This window comes from Giraffa tippelskirchi, chromosome 5 (assembly GCF_054371585.1).
Source record: "Giraffa tippelskirchi isolate mGirTip1 chromosome 5, T2T-mGirTip1v1.2.pri, whole genome shotgun sequence".
NCBI lineage: Eukaryota > Metazoa > Chordata > Mammalia > Artiodactyla > Giraffidae > Giraffa > Giraffa tippelskirchi.
In genome coordinates, this window is record NC_137279.1 from 96,392,904 (window position 1) to 96,412,224 (window position 19,321).

Consider the following 19,321-nt stretch of genomic DNA (forward strand, 5'->3'; position numbering starts at 1 on the left):
CCACCCACCTTTGAATCTGGGTTTCATCACTCAGTAGTTGTAGTGTTAGGTTTGTCACTTCTCTGTAATTTGCCCACTCATTCGTAAAAGGATGATAAAATTACATCTGCTTCAGAGAGCTGTGAAAAGTCACTCAGTCATGTCTGACTCTTTGTGATCCCATGGACTGGAGCCTGCCAGGCTCCTCTGTCCATAGAATTCTCCAACTAAGAGTTTGCAGGTGGATTATTTACCAGCTGAGCCACCAGGAAAGCCCAAGAATACTGGAGTGGTATTCCTTCTCCCGGATAACTTCCCCACCCAGTAATTGAACCTGCACTGCAGGTGGGTTCTTTGCCCGCTGAGCTACCAGAGAAGTCTGGCGTGCTGTACTCCACGGGGTCACAAAGAGTCAAACACCGCTGAGTGACTGAACAACAGCAACACAGAGCTGTCTTGAGGATTAAGTAAATAACATGTGTACAGAGATTAGAAGTGTGCTTGTACATAGTGGCCTCTCTATAGATACAGATTGTTGCTGTTGCTTTTTGTGTTGCTCTTCTTATTATATTATTATCTGGCTAGTCCAGTGTCCCTCAGTAATTACGATCTATATTTTTATTTCTCTAAAGATTTACAAATACTAGTGGATATCACAAGAACATGTCAGCGACTGGGAAAAGCTGGTGTCACAACATTCTCCCACAACCTCTAACAGGACCACCGCCACCTCCTACAAATATCCTTGTGAGTCATGCTTGGGTCGGGCTATAGCTGTGACGATGGACAGCGGGATGGATCAGGTAAGGATTCAGGGTTGACTGGAGCCATATATTTGAAGAATCACTCTCATAAAGCTGTAATGAGGAACATTTCCTAAAAATCATTCGCCTATATTCTCTGAGAGCAAACTTACTAACTCAGCACTAGAGAAATGAGTAGAGTTCGTGGTAGATTGAGGCAGGGACTGAGTTTGCCTGGGGTTCAGAGTGTGTCAATCCCTCCACTCCATGGGCAATCAAAGCAGGATAGAGAGAACCTGTCAGAGATAAGGGGAGAACTTCTAGGACCTCAATCAGAAGAAGAATGGAGACATCCAAAGGTTCACGTTGGGAGGGCATACTGAAGCTCCAGAGAGGAAGATTGGGATCAGTGAGAATCTAAGGACTTGGAAGGACTGGCAGAGCTGCTGAAGACAGAGCAGTCTAGGAGTTAGATTCTGTGCTTGGGTATTAGATGATGCCTCAGTAGGATGGTTAAAGGAGCAGAAATGATAACCCACTCCTGTATTCTTGCCTGGAAAACTCCATGGACAGAGGAGTCTGGCAGGTTACTGTCCATGGAGTTGCAAAGAGTTGGACACGACGGGCATGCACGAACAAAAAAGATTTATTTAGACCCCTTTATCTTTTTCAAGCATCATTTCACACCAGAATGAAGAACAGGGGTATTTTATTATCTGTATTTCACATATAGATGAACTACAATCCTTATGAACCAAGCAATGACTAGACTCATAAGACCTTCTGTTTTTAGGTTTCCTATACTTTCCATTGACCCTCTCAGCATTTTTCTTTTTTTAATTTTTTTTTAATAAATTTATTTATTTTAGTTGGGGGCTAATTACTTTACAATATTGTAGTAGTTTTTGCCATACATTGACATGAATCAGCCATGGGTTTACATGTGTTCCCCTTCCTGGACCCCCCTCCCACCTCCCTCCCCATCCCATCCCTCTGGGTCATCCCATTGCCCCAGCCCTGAGCATTTGTCTCATGCATCGAACATGGAATGGCATTTTGTTTTAATATGATTTGCTTTTCTCAGTGGGAGGTAAAACAATACTGATTGTTATCCATCTGTAATTTTGTTCTAGTAATGTTTTTAAGTGTATCACTGATCAGCACAAGCAATTTCTTTTAGAATCCATTGTTAGGAGGAACAAGCCTTCTCTTGAAGACTATATATGTCAGATAATTTGTATCTAGATTTTACCTGCTAGGAAGTTCAGAACTACCCATCATTCTGAGATATAGTAACTACTTAGGTCACAAGTTTAATACTTGTGTTCTTTTATCAACCCACAGGCTATCCTGTATTGCTTTCTGATGTACTATAATACTTGTAGTTTTATGACAGAGATGCTATGTCCTCTCCTGTTCTGGTTCATAGAGAGAATCCAGACTGGTCCTAACCCATGCCCAGGAATGGAATGAGGCTTTCTCAGGCCCACAGTCCCACACAAGGTGTTCGTGATCTCATGCTTTTTGCCCAAGCCATTTGATGAACTTGTTCACTGAAAATGAATATGCTAAGGCAGGATGCCAGGAGGAGGAAGCTGAGCCATCTGTATTTGGCAGATGATTTCTAGGGATGAGGAGTGGAAGTCCTCATGGAATGACAATCCATTTCAGTTTAGTCCTTTGGTTTTTAGGATGTCTGGTCTCTATCTTGACCCATACTTATCCAACTTCAAGGACCATTCTTTCCTCTTTAATCAGTAGTTTATGTAGCCTCCAGAGGCAAGAAAAAAAGTTTCTTACATAGCATGAACTTCCTCCTGGGCTTTCATAATTTTGTTTTCAAAACAGAATGCACAATATTCTTGCATACTAGGAATGAACAAATAAGTGAATGTGTGACAGAAGTTGGGAACTGGATTTCTCAATGTTGGAGGAGAAGACTATAGATAAGCAAAAAATGAGGCTAGGACAAACCATGTGATACTGAATTAGAGTTGAAGACATCAGTATGAATTTATATTCGGCTGAATATAGAGATAGATGGAAAACTATTGAAAGAATTACAAACACATGTCTATACACTGGTTAGTATACACATATAATATTTCAAAGCTCCATCCATTGAGAAGGATAAGAAGCAGTGATATCCCAGCAGCACTGAACACAACCAACACGCAGATCTTAGTTTATAATATAATTTCCCAATAAAACAAACTAAGATTCACAAGACAAATATATGAATCTAGGTCTGGGGTAGAGAATACACAAAATGAACCTGAATCATCTTAAAATGTCATAAAGTAAGGAAGTGCTTAAAAAAGAGTCCGGTAGCTTGTTACCAAAGGAATATTGAAGCTCACTGAAACAGCTGCCAAAGTCAGAATAATATGAACAACAAAATAAATAAATTGGCAATGGATTAGAACTCCAAGTATCATATAAATAGATACCAGTATCTGTGAGTACATACTGATACAAATAAATGATTGAATAAACTAGGGGGGTACTCTTTCTATAGAAAAATTTCAGAGAATTGGTGTAGATACTGCCCCCTCAAGAAGATGAGCCCAACTCTCTAATCCTTTGAATGGGTTGCTCATAATGACTTCCTTCCAGAGAGGAATACAGAAATGGAAGGAAAAAGAGTAACTTTAAAGTGGAGAAACCTGACAAACACTATCTCAGCTAGGTGATCAAGGTCATTATCAACAGCGATGTCATATGGATAGTATCTACTCTGGATATGATGGGATGAGAATGGCATTTTACCCCTGTGATCCTCCTTCCCCTAATCCATGATCTCATTCTAATAGTGAGAAAAACACCACACAAATCCCAACTGAGAGACATCCTACAAAATGCCTGACTGGTACTCCTCATGACTGTACAGGTCATCCAAGATAAGGAGAGTCTGAGAAACTGTCACAGTCGAGAGGAGCCTAAGGAGACAAGACAACTGAATGTAATGTGGTGTCCTAGATGGAATCCAGGAACATGAAATAGACACTAGGTAAAAATTAAGGAAATCTGAATTCAGTATGGACTTCAGTTAATAATAATGTATTGTTATCGATTCTTCAATTGTAACAAATGTACCATACTATTGTATGATCTCAACAACAAAGGCGACTGTTATAGGGGACATGGGGAATTCTCTGTACTGTCTTTGCAACTTTCTTATAAATCTAAAATTATTCTAAATACAAAGTCTATCCAAAAAAAAAAAAAAACAACAACACAGAGAACAGACTTGTGAACACAATGGGGAAGGAGAGAATGAGATGAATTGAGAGAGTAGCATGGAAACATATACATTACCATATGTAAAATAGATAGCTAGTGGAAATATGCTGTGTGCGTAGGGAGCTCAAATCAGATGCTCTGTGACAATCTAGATGGGTGGTGGGATGGGATGGGAGGGAGATTCAAGAGGGAAGGGGCATATGTTTACCTATGGCTGATTCAAGTTGATATTTGGCAGAGACCAACACAAAATTGTAAAGCAATTATCCTCCAAACTAAATAAACTAAAAAGATATACCCCAAATGTAAGGTACAGCTAACAATTCAGCTAAATGTGTCAAAACATGTTATCTACAATATCACATATAACACCCTCCACAGTTTTGGAAACAGATACTCTTATTTTACTTTATTTCTAAATGAGGAAACTGAGGCACAGAAAAGCATAGAAATTTGAATAAGATGACAGAGTTATTAGAGATTTGAAATGGGTTCCATCTGACCAAGAACTGAACTTACACTTGATCTGTGAAGCAAGATTTGGCCTGGGACTCATACAAGGGTGTAGAAATGGGATGTGGTTTTATTGATTTTTAGAAAATAATATATTTAAGTAATAATTAAAAACCAAGTTATTCAATAGCTTGTAATATGAAAAAAATGCCTCATTCTAAATAACCTGTTTATACCTTACAGACATGTCTATATACTTCCCCCAGTGAAACACAGTGAATAAAGCTCATGTTCATCAACCCTTCCCTCCCTCCTCCTTATTTAGACATGGTTTTATTTTTCAAGTACCATGTGCATACATGCTAAGTCACTTCAGTCGTGTCTGACTCTTTGCAACCCTATGGACTGTAGCCAGCCAGGCTCCTTTGCCCATGGGATTATCCAGGCAAGAATATTGGAGTGGGTTGCCAGTCCTTCTCCAGGAGATCCTCCTGACCCAGGGATCAAACCCGCATCTTCTGCATCAGCAGGCGGGTTATTTACCACTAGAGCCACCCTACCGCTGTAACTTGAAACATTATAACTAAAATTCTATTTCTTCACTTGCCAAGTTTAGACAGTATTTCTTGCCTTTCTGCTAAATAAGAGAGAAAATTAGCACCCCATACTTTCTTTCACCATAGGATGATTTTATTTTATTGTTTTATTTGTGATAGTTTTATAGACAGAAACAAAAACAACTTTTATTGCTGTTTGTGCTGAATCATGAAGTGTACAGTATCTAGTAATAAAATTTGGTCTTCAGATGTTGTAAACTAAGATGTTGAAAGCTCATTAGACCGAGGGAGTAGGCTTGGACAGAGGAGCCTGGCAGGCTACAGACTGTGGAGTCACAGAGTCACACACAACTGAGCACACACACATCACACCTGCCACAATACTGCATTTGACACTTTTTGAAAATTAGACAAAAGAACATATTAAATTTCAAATGCTCTGCCAACATAATTTTCTTCTAGTCAGAAAGTATTTAAAATGTGTAAATATTTAACACTTGTTAAAACCATAAAGTTAGATACAGTCTAAAGAAAAATGATGTTACTGCTTACTGATCTTTGCTGGCCCTATAAACTTGTTAAGATTTTGAATATGGGACATTTTGCACAAAATGTGAACTCTTTGTTTTTCGTTGTTACTGTAAAATAAATGTACGATGTATGTGGCTTCCCAAGTGGCTCAGTGGTAAAGAATCCACCTGCCAAAGCAGGAGACGTAGGAGACCAGGGCTCGATTTCTGGGTTGGGAAGATCCCCTGGAGGAGGAAATGGCAACTCACTCCATATTCTGGCTTGAAAACCTGGTGGGCTACAGTCCATAGGGTCACAAAGAGTTGGACACGGCTGATCAACTGAGTACTTATGCACAATGAATATACAATGTTAAAATGAATCAGTACTAAAGCCGCATGACAAAGACATTCACAGTATTGGTATTTTTGATGTACAAACATTTGGAAAATGTGAAGATGCCAAATGTAGACCTTTACAAAGAAAAACAACATCAAATTACTAGTTTATTTTCAATGTAGTAATCTTGAAGTCAATTTTATACAGACTAAACAGTGTGTCAACAAAATACTATATAAATTGCACAATTAGCACAGGGAATCCAAGTACCGAATAGGGAAATCTGAATAGGCCAAAATGTTCAGGATTACTCTTATCAAAGGAAATTTGTTTCTGTTAAAACTTTAAAAAAGTCTTTTTTTTTTTTGGTTTGGAGAATGTTTGTTTTCAATAAAGAGAAGAAATAAAAAATAGAAAAAACATATTCTTAGATATTAAGCTTTATACTATCAACTAAGCATTAATATTTTGCTTTTTTTCCTAGGGAAAAATGAGATTTCATTTCCAGAAATCTCTCACACAAATGTAAATGAATATCTACTAGAGTTGATCAATGAATATAGTAAAGTTGCAGGATATAAAATTAACACACAGAAATCCCTTGCATTCCTATACTCCAATATTGAGAAAACAGAAAGAGAAATTAAGGAAACAATACCATTCACCATTGCATCAAAAAGAATAAAATACTTAGGAATATATCTACCTAAAGAAACAAAAGACTTATATATAGAAAACTATAAAACACTGATGAAAGAAATCAAAGAGGACACAAACAGATGGAGAAATATACCGTGTTCATGGATTGGAAGAATTAATATAGTGAAAATGAGTATACTACCCAAAGCAATCTATAGATTCAATGCAATCCCTATCAAGCTACCAATGGTATTTTTCACAGAACTAGAACAAATCATCTCACAATTTGTATGGAAATATAAGAAACCTCGAATAGCCAAAGCAATCTTGAGGAAGAAGAATGGAACTGGAGGAATCAACCTGCCTGACTTCAGGCTCTACTACAAAGCCACAGTCATCAAGACAGTATGGTACTGGCACAAAGATAGAAATATAGATCAATGGAACAAAATAGAAAGCCCAGAGATAAACCCACGCACATATGGACACCTTATCTTCGACAAAGGAGGCAAGAATATACAATGGAGAAAAGACAATCTCTTTAACAAGTGGTGCTGGGAAAACTGGTCAACCACTTGTAAAGTAAAAAATATTTTAAAATCTATCAACTAAATATGAAAGTTTAAGCTATGGTATATCAAAATTTCTAAGACATTGCTTTCTACAACATAAAGCACACTTTTTCCCTCAAAGAGAGAAAGCATCTAATCTTTTTCTGAGAATATGAATTTCATGGCAGTAGAGTAGGTAGACACTTGTCAAGTTTCTCAAAAAGTGTTTCTTTTCACAAGACAGATTTTTTCTGTAGCTAGGGTAATTTTTTAACACAGTACTCTTTCTTACTCCCAAACAAAATCATTCCCTCAAATCATTTTCTTAAATGGAGGCATTGTAATTGCTACCAAGACACAGTTTTCATGGAGGGTCTGAAAGAAAAAAAACTTCATAGTTTCTGGCATTGAATGAACTATTTACAAAACAGAAAAAGACTCACAGACATAGAAAACAAATGATGGTCACCGAAAAGGAAAGAGGGTAGAGAAGGGATAAGTTAGAAGTTTGGGATTAGCAGATACAAACTACTATACATATAAAATAAACAACACGGTTTTACTCTATAGCATAGGGACCCGTATTCAATATCTTGTAATGAGCCATAATGGAAAAGAATATAAAAAAGAATATAATATATATGTATGTAAATGAATCACTTTACTGTAGACTTGAAACTAACACAACACTGTAAATCACTATACCTCAATAAAAAATTAAAAAATAGAACTCCAATTCTAAAAATTTATCTTAGAAAAATTACTAATAATAATCACCAACAACAGTGTTTATGTTACTGCTATTTACACAGCAAAAGAGTGGAAACAGCATAAGCGCCAGGTATCAAAGAACTAGTGGCACAAATTTATGGTGTATTCATCCAATAGAGCAAAATAGTGTTTATCAATATTTATGAGCATAGAAGGATATTATAAGTTAAAAAAAGGTTATAAAATATTCTGAAATAACCTTATTTTGTGATTTTTGTAAAGTATGGAAATAGATCCATAAAATTATTAGCAGTGGTTATTTTTAGGTAATAAGATTTTTGGTTGGTCTTAATCATCTTCCTTATCTACAATGACATATCTTGCATACATAAAAGTATATATCACTTGTTTAATGAGAAACAATATACATTTAAAATTATAATGATGTGTAATTATGTTGTTGATGTTTAGTCGCTAAGTCGTGTCTGACTCTTTGCGACCCCATGGACTGCAGTGTGCCAGGCTTCCCTGTCCTACACTATCTCCCGGAGTTTGCTCAAACTCATGTTCATTGAGTCGGTGATGCTATCTATATGTCTAGATATAGATATTTCACAACAGAGGCAAAATTAGGTCCTAGCAATCAGGAAGATGGTTATACTCTGGAAATAAGCATCCTAAGTATAGGAAATGATAGGCTGATATTCTGCTCTGAGCCTGGGCAATATAGCCTACTGAGTTGAGAGCCTGATTAAAAAAATATTTTCAGTATCCCCCAGAAAATGAGAATCAGCTAAAATTTGCACATGAAACTTACATTGATATGCAACATAGTTGCACCTCAAGGCCCTTCAGTCCTCTATACTTTACCTCAGGTACTCCCAGTTCCAGACTGAGAGACCCTGAGCTTGGGTACAGTCTTTTGCTTGTTAGAGTTTTATATCTTAAGTTCAGCAAATTCAACCAGTTTGAATTTTCACCAGTAACTGGAGTTACGGACTGCCCCCACATTACCATTTTACACCTGGCAATCCAGCCAAATTGAAAATCATGTCATTAAGAAATACCCCATTTACCTTGCATTTGTCATCTGCGCTGTATCCTCTTGCTAGAAGATTCTTCCTCCTCATCCCACGCCCAGCATCAAAGTCTGCTTATCTGTTTCTTTCAAGATTTTTTTTAATGTGGACTATTTCTAAAGCCTTTAATTTGTTACAATATTGCTTCTGTCTTTTGTTTCTTTTTTTTTTTTGCCAAGAAGCATGTGAGATCTTAGCTCCCTAAACCTCCTTGTGTGTGCATGCTCAGTCATGTTCAATTCTGTGGGACCCCATGTAGTGTAGCCTGCCATGCTCTTATGTCCATGGGATTATCCCGGCAAGAGTACTAGAGTAGGTTGCAGTTGCCATTTCCTCCTCCAGGAGAGCTTCTGGTCCAGGGGTTGAACCTGCATCTCCTGTGTCTCCTGCACTGCAGGCAGATTCTATTCCATTGAGCCACCGAGGAAGCCCAGGGATCAAACCCATGCCCCCTGCATTGAAAGCGAAGTCCCAACCACTGAACCACCAGGGAAGTCTCAAAGTCTGCTTATCTTTAAGTGGTGGTAGTTTAGTCACTAAGTCATGTCTGACTCTTGTGACCCCATGAACTGTAGCCTGTCAGGCTCCTCTGTCCATGGGATTCTCCAGGCAAGAATACTGGAGTGGGTTGCCATTTCCAGGGACCTGTTTAAATGCTTCCTACCCCAGGAAGCCTATTCTCTTCTCCCACAAGTGGTGTGCTCTATTTTTCCTTCCGAGGCCCACCTTAGATCTAAGCCACCTTAGATTTACACCATCAGGATGAGTCTCTCCCTGCTGTACTTGACCTTTCATACTCTTTCATACTCTTTTAAGTTCTTTTAGACACAAAGTAAGAAAAAAATAAGTATGTCAATCAGCTTAAAATTATATTAGTCCACCTATTTCCATCCGGAGTGTGCATTGCTTCTTCCAGTAGATTTTAAGCTTCTCTAGAGCAGAGACAAATTTCCTACTTACATCTGTGAACACAGAGCCCAGTACACAGTAGGTTTTGAACACTTGTTTATTACACTGAAGCCTTCAATGCTAGGATCGGGGGATGACACAGGACAATGGCAGTGAGGATGCTGAGAACTCAGACAGAAGTCTCAAACCACCTGTCTCTCTTAGGAGGAAAGCAGGAGAGGCAGCCTGCACCAGCAGAGGTGTTAGCATGTCTGAGCAGAAACCCCAAGTGTTTACAGCAGCCAGGGCTCCACAGCAGCGGTGTTGGTTCTGAGCTGAAGGGGTGGGTGGAGACAGAAGCAGAAGTTCTCGCCTCCTACGTGTAGGGGCGCCAGGAGCCCAAGTGCGAGGGAGGAGACTGTGCTTCCCGCAGAATGAGTGCAGGAGATCAGGGTGGGCCAGTCACCTTAACACTCCTTAACATTCCTCCTCCTTGATATGGTAGGTTGTGCCACCCCTGAGGCAGCGGGGCTTCCGGAGAGCCCTCCAAGAGCCAGCTGGGCTCTGATCCCGGGGCCTTTGGGAACCAGAACCACAGTGCCCTACATAGGGAGGGCAAGGAGCCTCCCAGGAAACTGGGAGAGGAGTTGGTCGTTGCGGACGGGGGCATCTGAGAGCTCTCGGAGACCCCTGGTTTTGCTGATTCTGTTGTGACATGGCCTAGCTAGCCGGAGGAAGCTGGAAGGACAAAGGACATTTGGTTAGATCAGGAACCCAGTGGCCTTGGGTGTCTGTTTCTCTGCTGCATGAGCTGGAGCTGTCGCATGGAGCCTAGCATTTACAACCTGCTAAAATCCACCCCAGGAGGGGAATAATGGATTTGAAAAGGGAGTGAATTGTGGTGAGAACTCTCAGGGGACCCTATCGGCAACAACCAAGCAAATCACTTACTCTTTATCTTAGACAAAATACAAATAAATAAATAAACTGCAACCTAGTTGAGCTGGCAGTCCACATTTCCCAGGTCAGTGTCCACAATGGTCAAGGGTTAAGGAGGTCCCAGTCTCTACCCTTTCATTACTCAGTCTTGCTTTACCCTGAAGTTCCTAAGCCTGCATATACCTTCTCTGTTCTTCTAACTTCTGTGGCTTTCTTCCATGTTAGATCATGTGGGGTCTTTTAAAGGGATCCATTTCCCTTCTCTTCTCCCTGCCCCAAATCTCTCCTTCCTGGTGTATCTATTCCCTTGGAAGAAACCAGAGAAGGAAATAGGGCTCCCTTAGTGGCCTCTGAGTGAGGGACCTCCATGCATCTCCCCACCCAGACGTAGCCTTGCTCTAGAGGAAGACGTGTGGACAACTTACCCCGGGAAGAGTCTGGAGGCCTGTGGGGCTGGGAAGGAAGAGGTGTTTTATACCTACTGCAATTAAAGCCTCCGGGCTACTTGTTATTGGAGGGCAGCCATGGAGTGGTTTATTTATCCGGATGTTTCACAATTCCCAGGGCTGGATTCCTCAGCTACACGCAACTGGATGTACGTCAAAGGGATCTGCATGTGAGTGAGTGACCAAAGGATGGGGCCTTCAGGTTGGCTTGAGTGGAGGTGTACACTGACCAAGTCTAGAGGACATCTCCGGGGGAGTTGAATGGGGACATGACAGTTCTATCTGGGACTGGATGTGGAGGGATCAAGTTCAATATCATCCAAGCATGAGGACGATCCTCCTTGTACACCCTGCTCCTATCACCCATGAATTTCATCATCCAGCTCTATCCTGTCACCTCCATGGAGACTTGCATGGTCGCCCAGACACATGCAAGCCCTCCATCCTCTGAACTTCATACATGCCTCTCACAGCCTTTACAGCTGCTCATGGTCAAGATGACTTAAATTCTTGTCCTAACTCCACTATTAAACAGTTTCTTGATGACAGGGACCTTGTCTTTATCACATCTGCATTCCTAGAGCCTGATGCTGTCCCTGACATAAAGAGGATACACATGAATATTTGTCAAATGAAATAATCTAAGTGGCATTAGAACAGACTTTGAGTTTGGGGAGGACAAAAGACAGGAGGAAAATAAGATCCTGCTCATGTTTGTTTTGTGGATCAGATCTCAACTACTTGCATTCACATCCTTGCCTAATACTGTTTCATGAAGAATGCAGAGAACACTGTGGATGGACCTCATCTTATAGAACAGGCTGAAAATAGTGTGGAGAGTAAACCACTAATATACCCTGCCAGCTCTTAAATGCAAAAAGGGAGCTATTTATGTCATCATCAAGAGAACTTAGGAAAAAGTTGTCCAGAGTGAAAATTTTTTCTTCATCTTTCATGAAAATGTGTATCAGCACATGTTGTCTGTCCTTAAGTGGGGACACTCTCATCTAAATACAGTCCCAAGCTTCTGGATGTTTCCATCTCAGAATTACTGCTGACATGCACAGTTAAGTAAAAAGGTCCTGATGAAATTCCTTGATCTTAGGGATGATGTTTTGCCTGACTCTGCATTTGCAATGCTTGACATCCAGTAGGGACTTGGAAACTGTTGAGTAAAAGAAAAAGATGAGCAATTACAGGGGATATTCTGATTAAAGGAGCAGTTTTCAAAAGCTTCAGTCACACAGAGGACAAAAAGTAGGTAGGATTGAGATGTGGAATTAGTACCTAACCAGGGTGGCAAACAGGACAAGAATAGAAGCAGCTGTTGGGGCCCCAAGCTCAACAGGTCAGGATTATCAGGGCTTACTTGCTTCATCTGGGAAGGCTCCCTGGAGGAGGCAGCCTTGATGTATAGCTTGGATGAAAGTAGAGAAAGGTCTTTGTGAGCAGGACAGAGAGAATGATACGAAACCCATTAGAACAAGACCCTAGAGAGAGGGCTTCCCAGGTGGCACTAATGATAAAGAACCCGCCTGCCAATGCAGGTGATATAAGAAATGCAGGTTCAATCCCTGGGTCGGGAAGATCCCTGGAGGAGGGCATGGCAACCCACTCCAGTATTTTTGCCCGGAGAATCCCATGGTCAGAGGAGCCTGGCGAGCTACAGTCCATGGGATTGCAAAGAGTCAGACATGACTGAGCAACTTTCAATTTCACTAGAGACAAGAGAGCACCTGGTTAATGGGGCCTTGGAGATTAGACCCTTCTTTCCTCACTTCCTCTGTCTCTTCCTCTTTCTCTTTCTCCTACTCTTCTCCTTCCCCTCAGGCATCAGAAAAAAACCTGAAGTGCTCCTCAGAAAGGCTGCAGACACACCAAGCATTAGCAAGAGTGCAAAGAACTCTGTCTCAGTTTACCAGTTGTTCCTTATCCCCACCCAGAACCCATCACATAAACCTATGCTCACAAATGAGTTTCCTTGAGGTCAACTAGAATCTGCCTAACCCCTACTGCCCCTATGTAAGGGTTAAAGAGTCTTTCTGGGGCTCTGCCCTGGATGAGCTAGGTTTCCCTGATACCTCCCCAGCTCCCTGAGCCACTCCTCATAATAATTGCCCACAAGAGTCTCTAGGTCCCATTATTTTCTGCACAATGAAATTTCATAACATGTAGGATGGTACTGGGTATTGACACCACCAAAATTGGCCTTTTCAATGGAGGAGATTATCATCAACTTTGTTCATCCCCTAAAAGGAGCTTGCTTGAGGCCAACAGAGCTGTTTCATCCTCCAACTAGACTTATAAGTCCAGTCAGTTCCAGGTCAGGACTCTAGAAAGTCAATGTTCTCCTTCTCTTCTCCTGGTTCAGATTGTATTTATGAGTTTGATATGTATTAAGACCTGAAGCCAAATCTGGCCTCTGTACCCCAACACAGAATTAAATCTCAGAGACAGAGTTTGGGATGAAGTAGAAAAGAATTTTCTTAGTTTTGGCTTTTCTTTACTTTTGGCAGGCAAAGGGGGCCACAATGGGCTAATGCCCTTATAACTGTGTGTCTCCACTTGGAGAGTATAGTGAGATTTATGATAATGGTTCAGAGAGGGAGTGATCATTTTGTCAATATTCTTCTGATTGGTTGGTGGTGGGGTAAGTAGGAGTCAGCATCATCAACCTTCAGATTCCAACTGGTCTGGGGTCTTCACGCTTGCAGACAGCATACCATCATCAATCTTCATTAATTTCTCCCACCTGGGGGGTTTCCGTATCTGCAAAACAGCTCAAAGATATTGTTTTGTGTACACCTTGGTGAGGAGTCAGGTCCTTGCCCCAGGGCTGCACCACTGTTACTCTTGACTGTTTGCTTCTCCCTGTCCCTCATCCTTCCCTTCCATGATTAACAATTGCTTGAATCTGCACCTTGGAACTCAGGTCATGGAGGCTGAAGAAGGCTATTTCTTGTAATGAAAGTGGCGGACGCAGAAAGGCTTTGTGCCCAGGAGCTCCTCAGGGCCTTGCTTGGTATCAGCGCCTACTATATTCTGGATACAAACAGAATATGAGTCCCATCTTATTCTTCAAAGTTTTCACACTAGAGATAATATAGACACATTGGTATCTAACACAAGACAGTAAGTGAGAGATGGGCAAACAGAAAAGCAGGTGAATTCTGGTTATGAGTTGAGAATAGAAATGTACCAAATTAGAATGATGGTATTTTGAGTAATGTGGCTCCCACTATTATTGGCATCCAGCCTTGTCTGGGGACAGGATAGCCTGTTGCTGAGAATTACCCATTCCTTTTTCACTCCTTAATCCCTATTTGTGACTCTGTTTCTCTGAGCAATAGACATTTCCTTTCTCCCTCCCTCCCTCCCTTCTTCACTCTCTCTTTCCCCTTCTTCTTTCTCTCCTATCCTTTCTTTTTCTTTCTTTCTCCCTCTCTTCCTTCCTCCCTCCCTCTCTTCCTTCCTCCCTCCCTCTCTTCTTTCCTTTATTCCTTCCTATCTTTCTTTCTGCCTTTTCCTTTTGTTCTGAATCCTTTTTTGAGAGTACCTTTTCTGTAATGGGCTCCCTGACAATACCTGATCAAGAAAATCTTCAGAATAGTTATTGCCTGCCATGCATACAACTTATCACACACAATTGCTTTTATGTGAGAGTGTAAACATTTCAAGCATGGGCTGTTGACTTAAAATATAGTTACAACCTAAAAGTTGAGAGTTATGCTTTATTTGATGGGAATTTTTAGGACTTAAAGCCCAAGAGATAGCATCTCAAGTGACCCTGAGAGAACTACTCCAAGGAGGTGGGAGGAGGAGTCAGGTTGAATAGAAGTTTGCAACAAAGGACAGGTAGTCTGAACATCAGAAGTATTTTGTGAATTAAAGAAAACCAGATATCCCAAGTTAAGGAATTAGCATTTTTCTATGTAGGGGAATATGCAAGAGTCTGGGCTCACTGAAACCATATATCTGGGGCCAGCATCCTGTTTTTTTTCATATCCTGAGTTCCTCAGTGCTCATATTAGGGAGTAGCTGCAGTCTAATGGCTGCCAGTTGGCACAGGTATTCTTCTCCTTCCTGAATGCTCTTAGGGCTCAGGAATTCACATTTGGAGGACGGGAATGGCTGATGAATGTGAAATCCTTGTTTACTGATATGGCAGGAAATATTCCATTTCTCAGAGCTATGTCTCATACATCTTCTATCTCCTTTCAGGGTGCACAATGGTTAAGTGCCATAGTAGTTTAATAACTAGTTTCAAAAAATTCCTATCACAAACTTTTGCCAAAAGGAAAAAATAAAGCATTTACCCAGAATGCTTTTCAAATATTATGTCCTGAGTTGATTAATTTCAGGTGAATATGAACTCAGCCATGGCAAGATCAGACACAGTGAGGTGGGGTTGTCTACATCACACCGTGGACACCTCAACTACATTTCCTGAATACTGTGATATTTTTGCTTAGAATGTGTCAACAAATATAGTTTAGAGGGAGTGTTCAGGACATCTATCCTATGGCTTTCACAGTTACTTCTTATTTCAGAGCCCATCCATGTTCTTTTTTTCTAGGAAGAAAGGCTAAGAGATTTTCTGGTCCTAGAGTTTTCCTCCAAGTAGGACCAAATCACCAATTATGCTGACTTGTACACAAGGCTCTAATGTTATGGGGATTAGCTAGTTAAAGGAGACTGCTGCTGCTGCTGCTGCTAAGTCGTTTCAATTGTGTCCGACTCTGTGCGACCCCATAGACGGCAGCCCACCAGGCTCCCCCGTCCCTGGGATTCTCCAGGCAAGAATACTGGAGTGGGTTACCATTTCCTTCTCCAATGCATGAAAGTGAAAAGTGAAAGTGAAGACACCCAGTCGTGTCCGACTCCTAGCGACCCCATGGACCGCAGCCCACCAGGCTCCTCCGTCCTTGGGATTGTCCAGGCAAGAGTGCTGGAGTGGGTTGCCATTGCCTTCTCCATTAAAGGAGACGATAGGGTCTAAATGCTTGGTTTCAATTTTAGTAGAAGAAATTATCAGCAGAAAGTGAGCTTAGTGTAAGCTTTCCTTCACCAGAGGGGTCAGTCTCTTTTCTTTGCCTCTTGCCATCCAAGAAAGAAAAGAAAAGCTTCTGAGATTTACAGAAAAAAAATTAAAACTGTGCTCAGAGGTTAGATTGTTTAAACTCCTCATAAAATAACTTTTAAAGAATAAAAAAGAAATATATAAACACTTAAAATCTTGAGACTTAGTCTTTTTAAGCCTCAAAGAAAACCTAAACCAGATTAAACAAAAGACCTTAAAGGAAGGCTTCCAGAGCGACAGCATGAAGACATCCATGGACCCTCTCCCGCAGAAAAACATCTGTAATTGTTGAAAATTACTTTAAAAAAAGCATTTAAAGTCTATGTAAATTGTCCTGGAGACATACAACAAATGCAGAAACTTTTATTCAAGTATGTGAGCACATGCTTAGTCATTCAATTGTGTTCAACTCTTTGCGACCCATTGGACTGTAGCATACAAGACTCCTCTGTCTATGGGATTTTTCAGGCAAGAATACTGGACTGCGTTGCCATTTCCTTCTGCAGGGGATCTTCCCAACCCAGGGATTGAACTTACGTCTTCTGTGTCTCCCCGTGTCTCCTGTGTCTCCTGCATTGCAGGTGGATTCTTTACCCGCTGAGCCATCAGGGAACCAAGAAAATTACTAAATCTCAGTCACAGCAAAAAAAATCTATGACCCTGGAGTGCACCTGGTTTTAATTGGAGTATTACACCTCTCAGAGAAATAGGATCCTTGTGTCTGAGAATTCCAGTTTAGATAACATGGTAGTCATATGTCCCTTTGGTCACCGATAAGCTCTGTACTTATTAGTATGCTAGTTGGCTTTATTGGAGGGGGTCCCACCAATACGTGTAAAGTTTGACTTCTCTCATTACTGAAACCAATGGAGATGCATCCTTCTGCTAGTTTCTTGGACTATCCAGGGAGGAAGTGTATGCTGAGGATCAGTGTACCGGATGACCCCTCTCTGGACTTAGAATCTTAAGTGACAGACTAAAGACATAGGGACATCTAGAGGTCATGTTAATTACAGCAGTTGCCAGGCCTGAATCATACTATTCTTGTGATGTGTTCCTACTGTCTGCTCTACCAGACACTTGTATCTTTTAACGAATTAAAATACAAATTCAAGGTATCGGCTATTTATCCAGTTGATAATAAGACTATCGAGACACAATAAACTAGAAGTTAACAATGATTAAATCTTATGTGAAACTTGTAATTTAAAAAAAAATTAATGAAAATGCAAGATTTCCTTAAAAAATTTAGAGTTGAAATATTTGACCTGAAAAACTGGACTTGGGACTCAAGGAGAGAAAAGGGAGACTTGAGTGGTTTTGAAAAAGTCCCTGATTCCTCTTACAGGCATTTTAAATTTTGTGATCTTTGCTGTATGCTATATGCATGTTCCTAGTTAGAATTAGCTAAGATTCCCGGTTTATTTGCAGAAAGCTCATATTTAACTTTCTAAACAAATGTTTTGGTTAAAGGAGAAAAGAAAGTTGGGGGTGAGTTGGGGTAGTATCACAAGGGTAGGAGGAAGAGGAGACCAATGGAGGGATGGAATACATATCTGTCAAGTCTGTCTTGTTCCAGGGACCATTGGACCCAGAAGAAAACCTACAGTCCAAGGCCTCATCTTCATGAGAGACATTAGGACATTGTGCTTACGCAGAGCTGCATGGAATTCATCTGAGAAATGGTGCCAAAGTAAGAGGCAGGCTTCTCTGGTGTCTCACAGCCATAAAGAATCCTCCTGGAATGTAGGAGATGTGAGTTCGATCCCTCGGTCAGGAAGATCCCTTGGAGGAGGGCACCGGCAACCCACTCCAGTATTCTTGTCTGGAGAATCCCATGGACAGAGGAGCCTGGTGGGCTAGAGTCCATAGGGTCACAAAGAGTCAGATGCAACTGAAGCAACTGAGCAGGCACACACAAGCAAGAGGCAAGGCCATTTTTCTTGTCTCTCCTCCTATTCTCAACCATATCATCCAGCACATATTTGATTTCCAAGGTCTCAAGCAGCAAGAGAATGGATGACAGTGAGAAGAATATTGGGCCACAAGCAGGCAAGGAAGAGTCCAGAACAAAATGGTGAGCAAATTTCTTGTTTTATTGTTTCATTTGAGGCTGCAGATGCAAGGAGATTAGCTGGGGAGTGAGTTAGAGTCTGCGGTTTGGGGATTCCAGGGCAGACAGCCCAATTGGTGTCAGAGGTCACCAGACAGATTCTTGGGAGCAGATTCAGGTTTCTGAATCCCAGGACAGAGAGTCACTCCAGCCCAGTGTTCAGAACCTTCCCTGGGACCTCTCAGCTACTCAGGCAATCCCAGGAGGAGGAGGAGGAGGAAGTGTTTGTCCATCTGTTGTCCCCAGGTTGGCTCTTCTTGGCTCAGGGTCCACTTCAGCAGCAGCCACCTCCAGAGGACTGACCGCTCCCCCCTCCGCAGCACCTGGAGCCCCCCGAGGGCTGGCTGCAGCAGTCAGACCTCTGGGGTCTGCAGTGGTGGGACCTGCGGCGCCTATGGTGACTCAGGCAGCAGCTCCCACACCCAGAGCTGCAGCAGCCTTCGGAGCTGGAGCCACAGCAGCCCCCGGAGCTGACACCGCCGCAAGAGGAGACTGGGGGGCACTTAGGGGGACACTTTGGGGGGCATTTAGGGGTGGGGCACTTGGGGGCACACTTGGGAGGGGGCTGGCACTGCTGCTGGTTCTGCTGGCAGGACATCTTGGTGGGCAGGTTCAGGAACTGAGGGAGAGTCAGAGAACAGGTCAGACCAGCACACAGAGACCTCCTTTACAGACTTTCACCATCTTGTCTTTCCCCCACATTCTAAAAGCCTGGTAAAGTAACTCGTGGAGAAATTATCTCTAAAATATAGTTTTTCAAGTGTTTTTCACTATCTCATTCGAAATTTGGGAGCTTTTCATAAAACAGACATAGGTTGTCTTCTTTCAACAAAGCAAGACAAAGAAGTCAGTTAACTAAATTGACAAACCTGCCCAAAGTCAAGGTCCTTTCTTTAGAGAAGGCAAAATTGACCTTCACAAAGTCTGACTCAAGCTCACGCGACACCACTCAGAATTCTGATGATGTCCAGTCTAGGAGAAACTTTAGAGCAACAGTGCTGTCTGCTAAGGAAGAGCTAGAGATTCCCTTCTGGAGGAACTTCCCAGATAG

At 41.5% G+C, this 19,321-nt stretch overlaps 1 protein-coding gene across 1 annotated transcript in view; it reads left to right on the forward strand.

Moving 5' to 3' along the window:
* Positions 1–19,321, forward strand: part of LOC145504570 (late cornified envelope protein 1E-like) — a 65,359-nt gene that overhangs the window by 10,500 nt on the left and 35,538 nt on the right. Inside the window, exon 3 of the mRNA XM_081485657.1 lies at positions 612–782. Coding sequence (XP_081341783.1) covers positions 762–782 — 21 coding nt within the window. The 5' untranslated portion in view covers positions 612–761. The remainder of the gene's footprint in view (positions 1–611; positions 783–19,321) is intronic.